Here is a 14,574-nt window from a genome sequence, read left to right as displayed (position 1 = left end):
TTCCCTCCCATTCATCCTCCACCCCACTTTCCTTCTTTTCCCTTCCCCTTTTCCTTGTTTCCTTACCCCTCTTTCATTTTTTTTTCTATCTCCAGCACCCCACGCCTTGGTTATCTATGAAACAGAACAACAGAGACCCAAGAGTCAAAACCGGAGGACAACAGCTCAAGTCCAGTGCTACAAATTAACCCCGGAGGAGCACTGGACATTGACTTTAATCTGGTCCTTTGGTCAAATGGAGGATGTTATTTTTCACCCCTTAGAATCTTTAGGGATGAGGGGGAAAAGTGGAAAAGGCCACAGTCACTGTTGTTAATGGGAGGGGTGGTGGCCCCATCCCAATCTGAAACACAAAGCAACAACTCCTAGGAACTGTGTAATTAGATTCACGTGTGAATTCTGGGCCTTCCAAGAGTATGTTTCTCATTACATCCACAAAACTGCTGGCTGGAGACATTTCCATCTTGGGTTTTGCTTTCTTTCTCAAAAACAGTTTAAGTAAACACTTTCCAATACTCTAACAGATTCCTGGTTCAGGAGATAGAAACTGCCCCCAAATATTTAGGCTCTCCACCAAAGAGGGGCTCTGAAGCTCCAGGAATACAGGCTCCCTCCTCTGCTTGATGGCAGAAAGAAAAAAGTGGCCAAAACCAGTAACTGGATGTGGCCTGTCCTGACTGCCTCAGTCCCCTCCCCCTAATATTTTTCTTTTCCTGCAAATTCCTCCAAGTCACACCCCCCCACCCAACACAGCCCAAGGTGTTCTAAATATCCGGCAATCTTCCGAGTTTAGGTTCTCATTAAATTAATAACCCTGGAGTATAACTCCACTCTTACTTGTAAGTGGTAGAGAATTCCAGGATGACTTTTTCACTTTTTGTTTTTGTATTCAGAGATGTGTATTATTATTATTATTATTTTATTATATTATATTTTTATACGTTTAGTATAAATAATTTTTTATACTTTAGTCTCCAAATAGAAAAAAATTACAAAGCATCAGGCACTGAGTGTTAAGCAGCTGTTTATGTGTGGCCAGAAGGGGAAATTTTTATAAAAGATTCATAAAAACAGATACTGTTTTTTTGAGTCTAGAAACTTGATCCCAAAGTATACAGGTTTTTATTCCTGCTTTCTTTTGAACGTGAAACGAGTTGTTTTACACATCTAGAAATAATAATTGGATGTGATCACACACCACCTCATTCTCAACTAAGAATCTTCCTAAAACTTTAGTCTCTGAAATAAATCCAATACCCGGATCCAGAAAGTGGCAGAGAGGGGTTGGAGGGAACCGAGTGTACTGGTCATTCAGATAAACAGGTTGTTGGCTGAGTAATGAAAACAATTCCCGGGCATCAGCCTGGACCGGGAAGGGAAACAGAGTTCTGCGGTCTTGGTAGTGCCTCTGTTGTTGGGGGAAGAGTGGTTTGTTTTCAGTTTTCTGTGTTAAGAGTGGTCAGGCTGGTTTTCTTAGATTACAATTTAGTACCACTTCCCCAGTTTGTGCCCTCCCTGTTCTTGAATTTGGGATTGTTTTCACTCATTTAAAATATACTGGAGCTGGGAAGGTCTCCCTTCTCAAACACTCAGCCGCACAGGGCAGGACGTGTCTAACATTGTCTCAATCTGACAGGGCCAGCAAACAGTCAAGCCTTGCACCCAGCAAGCTCTTTCATCACGGTCAAAGCCCGAGTTAGGAGGACCCGTAAAGCTGGGAGAGCCGGTCAAAGCTTCCTGCTGGAGCTTTCTCCGTAATCCCGTTCCACAGAACCGAAGCAGGAATTCAGCCCTGATTCCAGCTTCTGAACCAATGGAGCTGGCAAAGGGTTTCCTGCCCTCGGTGTGGGCACACAAAGACGCCGCGGGTGCCCCCTTACCGGATCTCTTAGGCAGTGGCTAAGGCAAGGCCGCCGCCATCCGGTCGTGATCATAACCGAGGCCTTGTCTGCACAGAGGCCCACCAGGCCAAAAAAACACGGACCTGAACAGCTTTCTTATTCACTCCTTAGAACATTCAAAACTGTGCACCAAGAGAGAGAGAAGAAATGAAACCTCCAAGCTTTCTCTAAGCCAACTCTTTACCCCCCTGAAGCACGATTTAGAAAGGAAACGGAAAGGTAGAGATTTGGACAGAAAGATGGAAGATACAAGGAAAAATGGGAATAAAGGAGCAACGGAAAGGAAAAATAAAGAAGAAAGGAAAGAGGATGGGAAACACATGAAAGAGTCTGCGGCAACTGAGAGCAGAGGGAAGGGTCGGCGACAAGGCCAGGATACCAGCCCCGGACTGTCCTGACTCTCCGATCTCAGGCTGGCTCTCTGCTGGCGAAGGACTTTTGCCCCTGCTCAGAGCGGGATTACAGAGACGAGCTTGTGTTCCAGCCCAGCCTGGCAGGAGAACGACAGAGCCCCACACAGGCACAGTAGGGAAATCTCAGACTGCGAACGAGCGCCCCTGACCTTGAATGGCCCGGGGCCCAGAATTCTTACCACGCCCCCGGCGTCCAAGAACCAGCCGCTAACCTGACCGTACCTGCTCCGGGCCAGGTGCGGGAGACAGTGAGGTGGGCCGCGTGGCACAGCGCTGAGGAAGACCCCGAAGCTCCTCCTGCACTGGGGATCTGAGGGTTGCCACCGCTGGCCTGGCAGGATGAAGGCCTTGATGGCCCGCCTGGCCACCCCGGGCTGCTCAGGACGGGTACCTGGAGACGCTTTCAACTGAAGTAATGAAGGCAGTGTCATGCTGTCGAGAGAAAGGTGGATCCCAACAACAGGAAACTACCTAAATCACCGACCAGTTCTGATGCTGCCGGGCGTAGGGTTGCCTCGCCCTCGCCTCCGCTGCCGCCACTGTCGCCGCCAAGGAAAGAGCCCTGCGATTGTGCCCAGACCAGTACCAGACACTACCCACAACCCCGTGGTGGATGAAAAAGGCTCCGGGTCTCGGGAAAGGTAGGAGAAAGAGAGAGTGAAAGGGAGTGGGGGGGAGGGGGGATGAGAAAGGGGGAGGAAATAAAAAGGAAGGGAAAAAAATCGATCGAAGAGTGGGGAGACCCAGAGGTGTGCGGCGGATTCCCCAGATTCTGCAGCTTTGCCAAAAAGAGCCATACGATTGCCCCCCCCCACTACCGGAAAAAGCAGGGGACAGCACCGAGCGGGGTTCTGTGTCTGGCCGCGGCCTCTTTTACTCCCTCCCCGCAGCCGCTCGCTCTCTCCCTCTTCTCCCTCCTAGCCGCCCGCCCGCTGAGACGCGCGCTCCCGCGACCCTCCTCCCCCACCCCGAGTGTCGCCCCCCCACCTCCGGCGGGCAGGAAACGCGTGGCCTAGCGGAGGGCCGCCAGGTGGGGGAGGCCGGGCAGTGGGAGGGGGTGACCCTGGACAGCTCGGCCCAGGTCCACTTAACCGCTGCCGCAGGCACTAGTGGTGCTCCGTGAGTGGACCCTCCTCCGCGGATTTCGGGCGTGGGGTCTTCTGGGACTTGGACACCCGCAAAATGACTGGCCCCTGAGAGCCTCTCTGGGGCTCCCGAAAGAAATCCTGTTCAGCTTCCTCTGTCTATGTAGCTCCCCTCTCAACTGAAACCACTGGTCCAAGACAGCCACAATCCAGATATACTAGCAAGTCATAAAACTGAACAAAAGCCGACAAACCTTAAGGCACCAGGGCTATAGGGCCCAGACAAATTACGACCGTCTAGGTAATATTTAAATAGATGCCTAAAGTAATTGCAGGGGGCTCGGGCTAGCCCTCCTGTTGTAAAAGTGGTGGACAGGATAGAGTGGAAGGTGAAGATAAGTCAAAAAAGAGGTAAAATTAAAAAGCTTCTTTCCACGGCTTTTATTCTATACGAACATAAACATCATCTTTTTTTTCCACGCACAGCAGCAATACAATATTAATTTATTCTGATTTAAGATTTGAAGTAAATAAAGCTAGAACTAACATTTATAATAACGATAGAATGCATTTGCTTAAACAAGATTGGCAATTTTTCCATAATAATAGACATTTATACAGATTTGTATTTATAGGATTTTTTTTTCTTTTCTGCACCTACAGGTTTGACCCTTTTATGCATGTAACTTCACAGTATAAAGGAAATCCAAACAATCTCTCCTTTCTCTCGTTTTTTTTTTTTTCTGCTTGCCCCAGCCCACTTAGGCTTCCATGAATTTCAGAAAGCCTACAAAATAAAACAAAAAAGTGAATTAAAAGCAAAAAACCCCCAAACAAACATACCACCCCAACTTCATTAAATAGAGAGAATCGTGGTGTGCTTTTCACGTGTTACCAATTGGTAACAGTTTCAATGACAAAAATTCGCTAATTCCGCATGTATAAACAAACCTGCATTATTTATCAACAGCCAGCATATGGAAATTCAAAGGTGAATGAAGGATTTTAGTCAGGCAAGCAAGACCTTAGGCAAATGGGAAGAGAGGGTTCCTTCTCTTGCCTATTTTTATTTTCACTTAAAGCTGGGAGATCTTACAGAAGAAGGAAAAAGTTAATCTTTCTGATTATTTCTTTTTCACTTTTTTCAACCAGCCAGGTCAAGCCCTTTAAGCTAACCTGAATGTCTGTGCTTCCACACTCTGTTCTTGGACAAGGAAGAAAAGAAAGAAGAAAAGAGAAACCAGGCCTGGACTCCCTGATTAAACACAGCCCAGCACTCCAGGCTGGCGAACCCGGTGGCGGCTCCTTGCACCATTGACCTCAGGCCAGACACCTCAGCGCCGACAATGGGACCTAGGGCTTCCGGCTAAGTTTACCCAGGGCTGGGCAGGAAACCAGATCCGTGGAGGAGTTCAGGGGCCCCTTTCTAGCAGTAGGTCCCAGAGGCAGCAAACCCAGCCCAGTCAGGACGAATCTCAACCTCTATAGCATTTTTAGCAATATGGCTTTTTCCCCCAGAAAACAAGTAAACCAACAGCAAGCAAACAGACAAAGAAACAAAAAGCCAGAACAAACCAGCCCTGCACAGACGAAACGACCTGGGAGACGGGCGAGTGTGGGAGGGAGAAGCGGGGCTCCCGCACAGGTGCGAGTTCTGGGACAGAGGCTGGCGGCAGAATGGGTTCGGGCGTTCGGGAAGCGGAAAAAACACGTCGTCTGGAAGTTTCATCAGGAAAAATTAAAGTTGGCTGTGAGCTCCCGGATTCGGTTTTCTCGGTTCATTTTCTTCAGTTTCATCCTGCGGTTCTGAAACCAGATTTTCACTTGTCTGTCCGTGAGGTGGACGCTACGGCTGATCTCTAGGCGCCGCTCTCGAGTAAGGTACATGTTGAATAGAAATTCCTTCTCCAGCTCCAGCGTCTGGTGCTTCGTGTAAGGGCAGCGTTTCTTCCGGCCGCTCTTTGCCGTGAGCCAGTTGGCCGCATTTTCGCCTTTGGAATTGCCTGGAGTTTAAGAGAATACAGAGGGGAAGGTTAAGTCGAGGCCACTTGGGCTGGATGAGGGGGGGTGAATTCCGGGTCTTTCCCATTTAGAGGGATGCTTGAAGTCATAGAGAGAGGGTTATGCCCTCCCTCCTTTTGCAAGAAATCCTTCCAAAAGGCATGACAAAACTGACTGGGCCTCAAATCCGCACCCGGTCCTCCCAATTTACATTTTCCTCTGCTTGTTTTTCAGGCACCTGTTTTAGCACCACGCCGCGGGGCGCTGGGAGAATGAAAGGCCGGAGAAGGCAAGGCCGTACATCTTGAACTTAACGCCTTTCTCTGCCTCTCACCCAGTGGCAGGGAAGCATTTCCTGCCGGACCCCAAGCTGGGGTAAGGGAATGCTTTTTTGGATGAGAGGCGCTGGCTGTTTCGCTGACTTGCCCCAGGCTATAGGAGGACATGGTTGGGCCAATAGGGAAGTTCCGAAAAACCGATTCTGGGGTCAAGGGCTTGGGTTTGGCTCCTGTCTCTCCAAGTGTGAAGCTGGGCCCCACCGGGTTCCAGGAGAAGGGAAATGGTCATTCCTAGGTTTTCAGCTCAGGGCCCAAGCGTTTGGGCCGGCTGAATTTGCCTTTTCTCTTTTCTTACAACAAGGACTCCCGCCCCTCCCGGAACTTTGAAAAACGCATGGGGGATCGTAAACTCGAACTTCGCCGGTTAATGGGCTTATTTATTGGCTCTGGCGGCTGCTTATTTTGGATGCCTTACAAACATCCGTGCTATCTGCAGGCAAGCCACTTTCCCTCCCTGCCCCTCCCCCCCGCGTGGGCCGCGCTGAGCAGGCTGGGCTAGGGACCAGGGCTTGGGGGTACTCAGGGCCACGAGAAAGTGCATACACAGGAGGAGGGCTGCTCGTTGGTGTCCTCATCCCCCAAATCTGGTTGAGCGGGGCCAGAGCTGAGAACATCTTGGTGTGGGGCCCTAAGTCGGACATGGGATTTTTACAGCGTCCCCACGCCCAAATATTAAAAACAAGTTCAGAAGGTCAGCCTGCCGTCAGCTTGGGCCAAGGCCTGCGGCTGCCGCGCGGGCTCCTGGTCCTCTGCTCCTTCCGTGTGGGTCTGTCTGTCTGCCCGTCTGACTTGAGCCCTCGGTTGCGCTCTGCTTACCCAGGGAGTCCTTCTCCGGCGAGGCTTTACTGTTTTCGGAAGGGGCCGGGGACAGCTCCTCAGCTGCGGAGGATGACGCGTGCGCCTCCTCGTCGCCCTGCGAGCCGCCGCCACCGGCGCAAACCAGCGTGGGTGGTGGCGTGGAGTCTAGGACTCGCTCCTTCCCGGCTGCCTCGGCCGAACCAGAGGCCAGTGCGGGCGGCGGGTCGAAGCTGCGCCCCGGGGGCTGCGCAGGAAAGGGACTAGCGAGCTGCTGGCTGCCGCCGCTGCCGAAGCCCTTGGCCGTGCCGTAGGCCTGCGACAGCCGGAAGTATCCCGGCACTGGCACTCCGCTGGAGGCGCCCAGGGCACAGCCGTCGGGCGGCGGGCCCCGGGGGAAAGGGGCCAGATCCGCAGCGACCGAGCCCTTGGGGCATTTGTCCGCAGAATCGTAGAGACAGTAGGAGCTCTCTTCTTTGATGTTTTGCGCGAAAGAACACGAAGTGGCCTGTGGCGGGGGTTGGGGTGGCTGCGGCGGGGGCGGCGGCTGCTGCTGCTGCTGCTGGGGCTGTGGCTGCGGTGGTGGCGGCCCGTCGGGAGGCTCCATCCGGCAGGAGCGGGGCGCATCCAGCCACAGGTCTAGTGGCGCGGGCGCGTAGCCATGCGTCCCGGGACCCAGGCCCCCGCTGCCACCACCGCCACCACCTCCGGGCGACGGCGCCTCATTACGCTTGCTTCCCAGCGCAGGGAAGAGCCCGCAGCTTTGCAGCCCGTAGGGCAGGTCGCTGGCAGGCGGCAGGTAGACCCCGCCGTGGGCATAGTAGCCGCCTCCACCGCCCCCCGCGCTACCGCCACCGCCACCCGCCTCGCCTCTGCCTGTGCTGATGAGCGAATCGACCAAAAAAGAGTTCGCGGCAGGGCTCTCCGAGCATGACATTGTTGTGGGATAATTTGGCGAAGGGAGCAGATAGCCCTTTCTGGCTGACATTTCTTGTGCAAAACATGCTGAATACGATTAGCAATCCCCCCGCACCGCGGCGGGCGCCTGCAGCCAATCCCGAGCCAGAGTTTCCACGCGACCACTCCCAGTTTGGTTTCGTAGGCGCGGGGCCGCTCTCTGAGGGCGCCCTCGGAGCCCGCGATTGATATAAATATGTAATCTGTATTGATGGGTCAGAAGACGCACGTCTGACACCTATGGCCAAAAGGCCGGAACTGTGGGGGCTGCCTCAAAGTCGGGGAACCTGGCTCTTGAACCCGTACGCCCCCCCACATGCAAGGGTCTATTTGGAAGCGTCCTTGGGCCCTGCGTTGTTAACAAGTGGGGTGTTTATGATGTGCATCCCAGCCAACCTTGGGTGCTCTCACGTCTGCTGCGGAGTCCCCGTCGCCCCTTGATCATTTAAGCGGGCCCTGTAGCAGTCTAGCTGTCCTATGCATTCTTGGACCTGGAGCTGGCCTCAATTCTTAAATTTGGCTTCCCAAAGTGGCTGGTAAAAAGAAAAAGTAGTGCGTACTAAGGCTGCCAAGACCTTCAGAGGGTCCAGAACCCACAGTAAACTAGAACCAACCATATCCAACATCTCACAAAGAAAGAACATTGACCAAAACTGGCCGATCACTGTCTGTCTCCATCCTTTGGCCAGTCAAGATTTCTCTCCTTCACTCTGCTCAATCGGTTCACGCTCTTTACTCCCTCCTGTCATCCAACCTTGCACAGCTGCCTTAGCGAGGTGAAGATCCTGACTGACCACCCTGGCAAAAGATCCTTCCAATTCACAGTTCGGAGTCAAACACATACTCCCCCATCCTCTTGAGGAGACCCCAAGCTCACTACCTTTAGAGGACTAGGATGTTGGGTCTCTGGTCTTTCTGCATTGGCAGAACTGGAAGGAAAACCTTAGAAGAGTGTGTCCAGCAAATACCTCTGCCACACTGCTTTCTCTCACTCGCTCACTCTCCTTTTTAGCCTTAGCATTCCTTGGCTCCAGGAGGTTCTGACAAAATCTGTCACTACTCTTTTCCCTTGCTGTGCCCACCCCCAACCCCAAAGACATGGCTGAGGTAGTCCTTTTCCCAGCCGTTTCTGTAGTGTACAGTGCACGTTTTAACAAGGTGATGATGAGGAAATCCAGTCTCTAGAAGGCCGAGCTGGGTTTGGGCCCTCTTGGAAGAGACTCCAGAGGCCAGGTGTTTTGCTTAGCAGACACTGGGTCCTACTCAAGGGTGCTTCTTTTGGGCAATTGAAAGTAGCCAGTCTGCTGTGGCATGCTAGCCCCCAAATGTGAGCCTTATATCAAACTCAGGAAATATGACCTTTTCCGGCAGGATGCAGTAAAGCTCCTGTAGTTCATGCTTTACTCTTGACCTGTGGGTTACAGGGTCTCCAGGATGCCCCAAACCTGCCAGCTCCAGTTGGAACTGGAGGGCTGATGACTGCCCAGGACCCCTGAACTACATTGTTCAGGCCTCTGCAAATGCAGGGAGAGACTCTTGCTTTTAGTTGACCATATTCTGGTTCCTCCCAGAAGGAATCCTGGGCACAGCATCCTGAGAGCCAGAGGACACAGGAAAGCGGGCTAGGGAGAAGCCAGGCTCTGGCTTCTGAGATGCAAGAAACTGCAGTTGGTTGAGGCTGCTTAGCAAACCCACACCCAGGAGGCTGCGCACCTCAGCTAGAACTCTACCAATTCTTCCTCTGTCTCTCTGGAAGTGATGGGTGGGAGGGCTGGGTATCTAAGCATCTAAATGCAAAAGGGGGGGGGTGATAGGGAGAGGAAGAGGGACAGAAGGGGAAGAAGGAGGAGGTGAGAAGATGAGGGAGGAGAGGAGAAAGAAATGAATACAGATGAGCATCCCTTCTCTGCAGACAGCCGCTCTGGAAAATAAAAGCTGTGGTCTGTCTGAGACATCAGTAAAGGTTCTATACCCAAGGCCAAGGCAGATTTTCACTCGGATACACCTTAAAAACCAGAGAGCCAGAATGCTGCTAGGCTTCAAAGTATGGAAGCCTGCTACCCTACCTTAAGCTTCCACATGTGCATGGTTCTTGCTCTGTTCACTAGATAGGTGGGAACAGTGCCACCTGGAAATGTCCTAAAGCTGGGGCTGCTTGAAAAGGTTCTTTGCTCTTCAGCAATTCCCTCTCTGGAAAACCGTTATGTGGGGAAGTAGGTCCCAAGGACACTGAATATTCCTTGAGGAAAAGGAGCTTCAGCAGGCCAGCAAGTTTGCTTTGAGCCAGGGTCCTGAGCTGTCCCTGTCTGGATTTCATGCAAAAAGGAGTTTCCCTGGATGAGGTTTTTAAAGGAACGGTGGACACTGGAAGAGTGTGTTTGAGATAACGGAGGCTACAAGGATAAAGTAAAATACAGCGATGGTGACAGCATATTTCTTAACCTTCTGGGATTACAGGGACCCTTCTGGGTAGTCCAAGGATAGTTCTGACTTATCTTTTGAAAAAAAAAAAAAACAGAAAATCTCTGTATTCCATGATCTGATCCATCATTTTCAAAGAGTTCACTCCCCCACCAAGTCATTCCCTTAAATTTTCTAGGGGACTCTTCTTGGTCTAGCAGTCCCTGCTTATTTGTCTGGTAAGACATGCCAGGTGTCCAGCTGCAAGCCACTTCGGCTAGGGCTAGTCCTAGCCAAGGCCTTGTAGGATAACCAAATGGGTTTCTGGGCTGTAGAGGATTCAGAAGCCTGCATTTGCTGAGCAAGGTTTAAAACTCAGCTCCGGTACTGCATACACTACAAAGGCTACCTCTACTAAACATGGGAGGAACTGGGTTACTTGCCCCCAGCCTCACAGACCATGGCATTGGCAACTGAATCTTCATCAGCCTTTGTGGAGGTGGTCACATTGTTCTCAACATTCCCTTTGCAAGAAGCCAAACAGGGTGTTTAACTTGGGGTTTCCTTTCTTTTCCTGTTTAAGTGTGTAAGCCTTCATAGCAACCCTTCTCTGACTGCGGATCTCTGTCTTATTCCCACTGCTTGCTAAGCAAGGGAACAAGAGAGCCCACCATGGAATGCTCAGGATCCGGCAAACTGGCCTGGTATGGTTGTCTTAAAGTAAATACCGCTGACTCAGAAGCTCAAGTTAAATGTGGTCAGTTGGTTGGGTGCTTGCTCTGCTTTTCTGAGTCTGGGGCCCCCCCGGACATCCCTCAAACACCCTGAAGGCTCCGGTGTTTCCCTAGATTACAGCAATGAGGTGTAAGCCTCCTCAATTTAAAAAAAATATCTGTTTATTAGCTCCTTGCCTTTATGGAGATTCACCATCCCTAAGAGATGAAGTATAGAGATCCCCCTTTCTTTATTTTCTCCTTTGCCCTTCCTTTTAGCAGCTTAATCCCCTTCTCCTTCTTTAGATGTGTTTGACCTAAAGCTTTTGGTGCCTGTTGGCCTTAACAAGGCCTGTGGAGCAATCACTTCGCCGCCACCATTGCCAGAGTCTGTGTTTGTTCCGAGAGTAAATATTGCGGTTTCTACCTGGTGATAACACTCATTTCATGGAGCCACGAGAAATGCCAGGCAAATGAATTGAGAAAGAGTTTTACTTGATAACAGATTCCTCTTCCTGAGTACACCCTTGCAAGCTCCTCAAATACAGTCTTTAAATGAGAATAAGTTGAGTTTTTTACCAGCACAAATCAAAACAAACAACAACCAAAAAATCTAGGTCCTGGGAATAAAATACAAATCTGTTTGTACCCAGAGGCCATTCTCAATTTTTTTTGAGGGGGGTTCCCAATTATTTAGAGGGCTGTAGTGCTAAATTGCAGCTTCATGGAGAAAAGTGAACACAGCTTTAATGTGTCCAGAATTAATAAAATTTCAAAAAATTTGCCATTCATATATTTATGAATAACTAGAATCTTTTTCCATGAGCAACATACTTTTCCTGTTTATCTTTAGGAATGTAGATATTTCCACAAATATTTTTTAATGCGTGGGCGTTTGTTTCTCTCGCTTTGTTTGATTTTTGTTCTGTTGTTGTTTACCAGGTTCACCCTAGCCTTAAAATATCTTTCTAATTCTCCCTCTCTAAATCCTACTATTGAGCTGGCCCTCGACCTTCAGCGGGGTATTGAGTATTGAGCCCTTTTGTAGGTAATTTTGAAGAACCAGTGTTCTTAGTTTTGTAGGTAAGAAACTGGTGCTGGCCTTAAAACTAGAAGCAGCTAAGGAGCTAAGGAACATAGGGAGTGCAAGAAAGGATTGGTCCCACTGTCTGAGGTCCACAGAGTGGACCCTCATTTCTGCTCCGGTTGCTTTTTTTCTGGCATGGCTTAGAAACCCATGCTTAACAAATTAGTGATTATTTATAAGCACAAATTTCGCTCACACATTTGTGAACAGGGGAAGCATCTACATGTTCTGGAATTACTTTTTACTTATCCATGGCACTGTTTATTTGGGGGAAAGAAACTATTTGGAGAAACAAGTGAAAAGATGTTAAAATAAAATTTTAAATATGGGAGAAACTCGAGTTTTAAATCTGGCCTCCAAGATGTAAGTACGTTGGTTATTTAAAACTTGTTTTATAAAAACAAGAAGTCAGACTTAATCCCTCACGCCATTTGAGCAAATATACCTACATTTAGCAGTATATTTTTTTGCATAATTTTGCAAGCTATGTGATGAGAAGTTCCTCCTTGTTTTAATGGCTAGAAGATTTTATTGGAAAATGCCAGCCAGGATTATGATGCTACATTCCAAATACGCAGCACGGGGCTGTCTCCAACATCCTCAGAAAAACCAAATGCGACTTCTTTGAATGGCCTTTTTTGGAAACAAAGCTTTGCACTAGCCTGCTGGGCAGACTTCTAGGCTGCACCTAAGAGAAAATCGGTAACCTCTGGCAGGCTGCCCCAGGGGAAAAAAAAACCCTGCTCAAACGGCCACAGATGCTGACCACCCCATTGTCTCGGAGGAGAAACTTTGTTTTCCCTAGTCTAGCATCTCTTTCCTCTCCTAACAGCCCTAATCCCAGCACAGCCGAGTGCTTTTTGTCTGGGTTCGGACCATATCAACTTATTAAGATCGGAAAATTTCAGCAAAATCGAAAGATCGCCTGGGGTGAGAGGCTTGGGTGAACTGCTGGCACACGGAGCTAAAACCCACAACTTTTCCACTTAGGCCTCCCACTGCTTTCCAACCATAGAGAGCGATGGGACGGCGGGAGTGGGGGAATGGCACACAGGCATCACCCCAGAAACTCAATCGTGGCCTGGAACTTAGCTTAGGCATCAGCTACGTCCCCATTCCCACCTCTACTATAGTGAAATTGATAAACTTGCGGTCGCTTACCTTGACTCATTTCTGAAATCACTGCCAAGGGGCAGCAGCTTCTCCACGCCGCGATGCGCAAAGGCCTAAGGAAGGCGCTTTGCTTTAAATTACAGCCTCAATCACTTCTGGAGCGCGAGGCCCCCTCTTTTTGAATGCGAGGGGGAGCCGGACAAGTGAAATAACGTACCGTGCTGCTCTTGGTATCAGAAGCGAACAAAGGCCAAGAATCTCGCTGGGGTTCCTGGTTCCCTGGCGGCTTTGACATTGATCGGGAGTGCGCCATCTCGTGGCGGCTACGGGCCTAGACCAGGCTGGCGATCCAGCCTGCGGCCCAGAAAAGGAAGCTGGCTCCGGGTAGAGAAAGAGCAAGAGAATGTGCCCAACCCGCTGCTATTGAGATCTCATTTTTACATCTAAGAAATTGCTGCAAAACCCCAGCCGGGTTTATAGCGGCGCATTCCAAATATGCAAATTGGCCGGCCCGGGACGGGTTTACGACCACATTGTCACAGCCATCGGAGGATGGGCTTTTATAGGGCTCAGAAATCAAACCCGCGCCCGCCCGCCGCCCGCCTGCAAGCAGTTCTTCTGGCTAGACTCTCTCTAGCAACTTGAGAGACTTTGGTTAATCTTTAACCATCCCAAAGGAAGTCTTTTCCTAAACCGGGCTTCCCTGCCCGCCCCATTTCACCCCCCAGGAGAGCCCTTGTTCTCAGTGTGTCTGTCCTGTCGATCAACCACGACATTCATCTAAAGGGTCTGTCCCTCTCCCCTTTTAAGCTTGCTTTCCCCACCCTGTCGCGCCAGTTAGACAAACACACAAACAAACAGAGCAGGCTCTTGGAGCCTAGGGTCTCTCTCCAAATGAGACCCTTTTTGCTGCTTTGGCTCTGCCTGGGTGGCTGAAAGAGGGTGGGGTGGGCAACAAAAGGCTCTGTCCTTTCTGCCCTGCCCCTCAAGGTTATGGGTGATGTCCAAATTTAAGGCAGAAGTTCAAAGGCAGCAAACAAAAAACAAGCCCCCATCTTTCTTTGCCCAAGGGAATGGAGAGGGAGCTGGAGAGGAAAGCACACTTAGAGGCTCCCGAGAGTCCTAGCTCTCCCTTGGTACCTAGACTCAGGTCTCTCTTGCTGAAAGAACTCACAAGGTACACTCAGAAAAGATTAATTCAGTCCTGAGGTGAGCAAGATTAGCCTGGGTTAGGCCATTGGCTATTGCACCCCCCTCACACCCCCAAGGCCTTCTCCAGAGCTGAGATCGGTTGGAAGTGAAGTCTCACACCCTAGTCCCTGACATATCACATCCCTAACATGCTGCCTTCCACAAGAACATATAGCCCCAGGTCTCCTATGCTTCATTTCTATTGCAGCTCAATCCTGATTCCATCACCTCTCAGGGGTGTGGTAAACTCACCCCTTTTATAGCTAAAAAGGATGCTAGCTGAGGGGAGACATTTGGCAGGGAAAATAGCGGAACAGGGAGAGAGAAATGTCACACCAGGGCCCGAAACTCAAATTTCTATCCATTGTATTTTCGGTATGCCCTATTGTCTGTGTGGGTGTTAAAACATATAGGAAATGTATGGTGAGTAAAATTGACCAAAGGCACTCATTACAAACAGCATTACCAGGGATTTCTTAAGGCAGGGAGGCAGAAGAGATTCATTTGGAGCTTTCCTGGCTCCCCAGAGGAAGTTCTCAAGTCTTAGTAGTCTGACTCCCAGCATGCTAGCCCTTTCCAA

General features: G+C 50.2%; 1 protein-coding gene across 2 annotated transcripts; it reads right to left on the bottom strand.

Annotated features, from left to right (window-relative positions):
* Positions 1–5,122: 5,122 nt before the first annotated feature.
* Positions 5,123–12,933, bottom strand: HOXA10 (homeobox A10; the record flags this gene model as incomplete). 2 transcript variants are annotated; one of them, XM_080931973.1, is made up of 2 exons in its annotated part: positions 5,123–5,402; positions 12,852–12,933. In XM_080931973.1, the coding sequence occupies 2 exons, from the start codon at positions 12,859–12,861 to the stop codon at positions 5,128–5,130; spliced, it is 285 nt and encodes a 94-aa protein (XP_080788099.1). In that variant the 3' UTR covers positions 5,123–5,127. The 2 variants fall into 2 exon arrangements, with proteins under 2 accessions (XP_080788099.1, XP_080788098.1); XM_080931972.1 differs by lacking the exon at positions 12,852–12,933 and adding an exon at positions 6,555–7,521.
* Positions 12,934–14,574: the final 1,641 nt, after the last annotated feature.

The sequence above is a fragment of the Micromys minutus genome, assembly GCF_963924665.1.
Source record: "Micromys minutus genome assembly, chromosome: 18".
NCBI lineage: Eukaryota > Metazoa > Chordata > Mammalia > Rodentia > Muridae > Micromys > Micromys minutus.
This window is presented reverse-complemented; position numbering and strand designations above follow the sequence as displayed.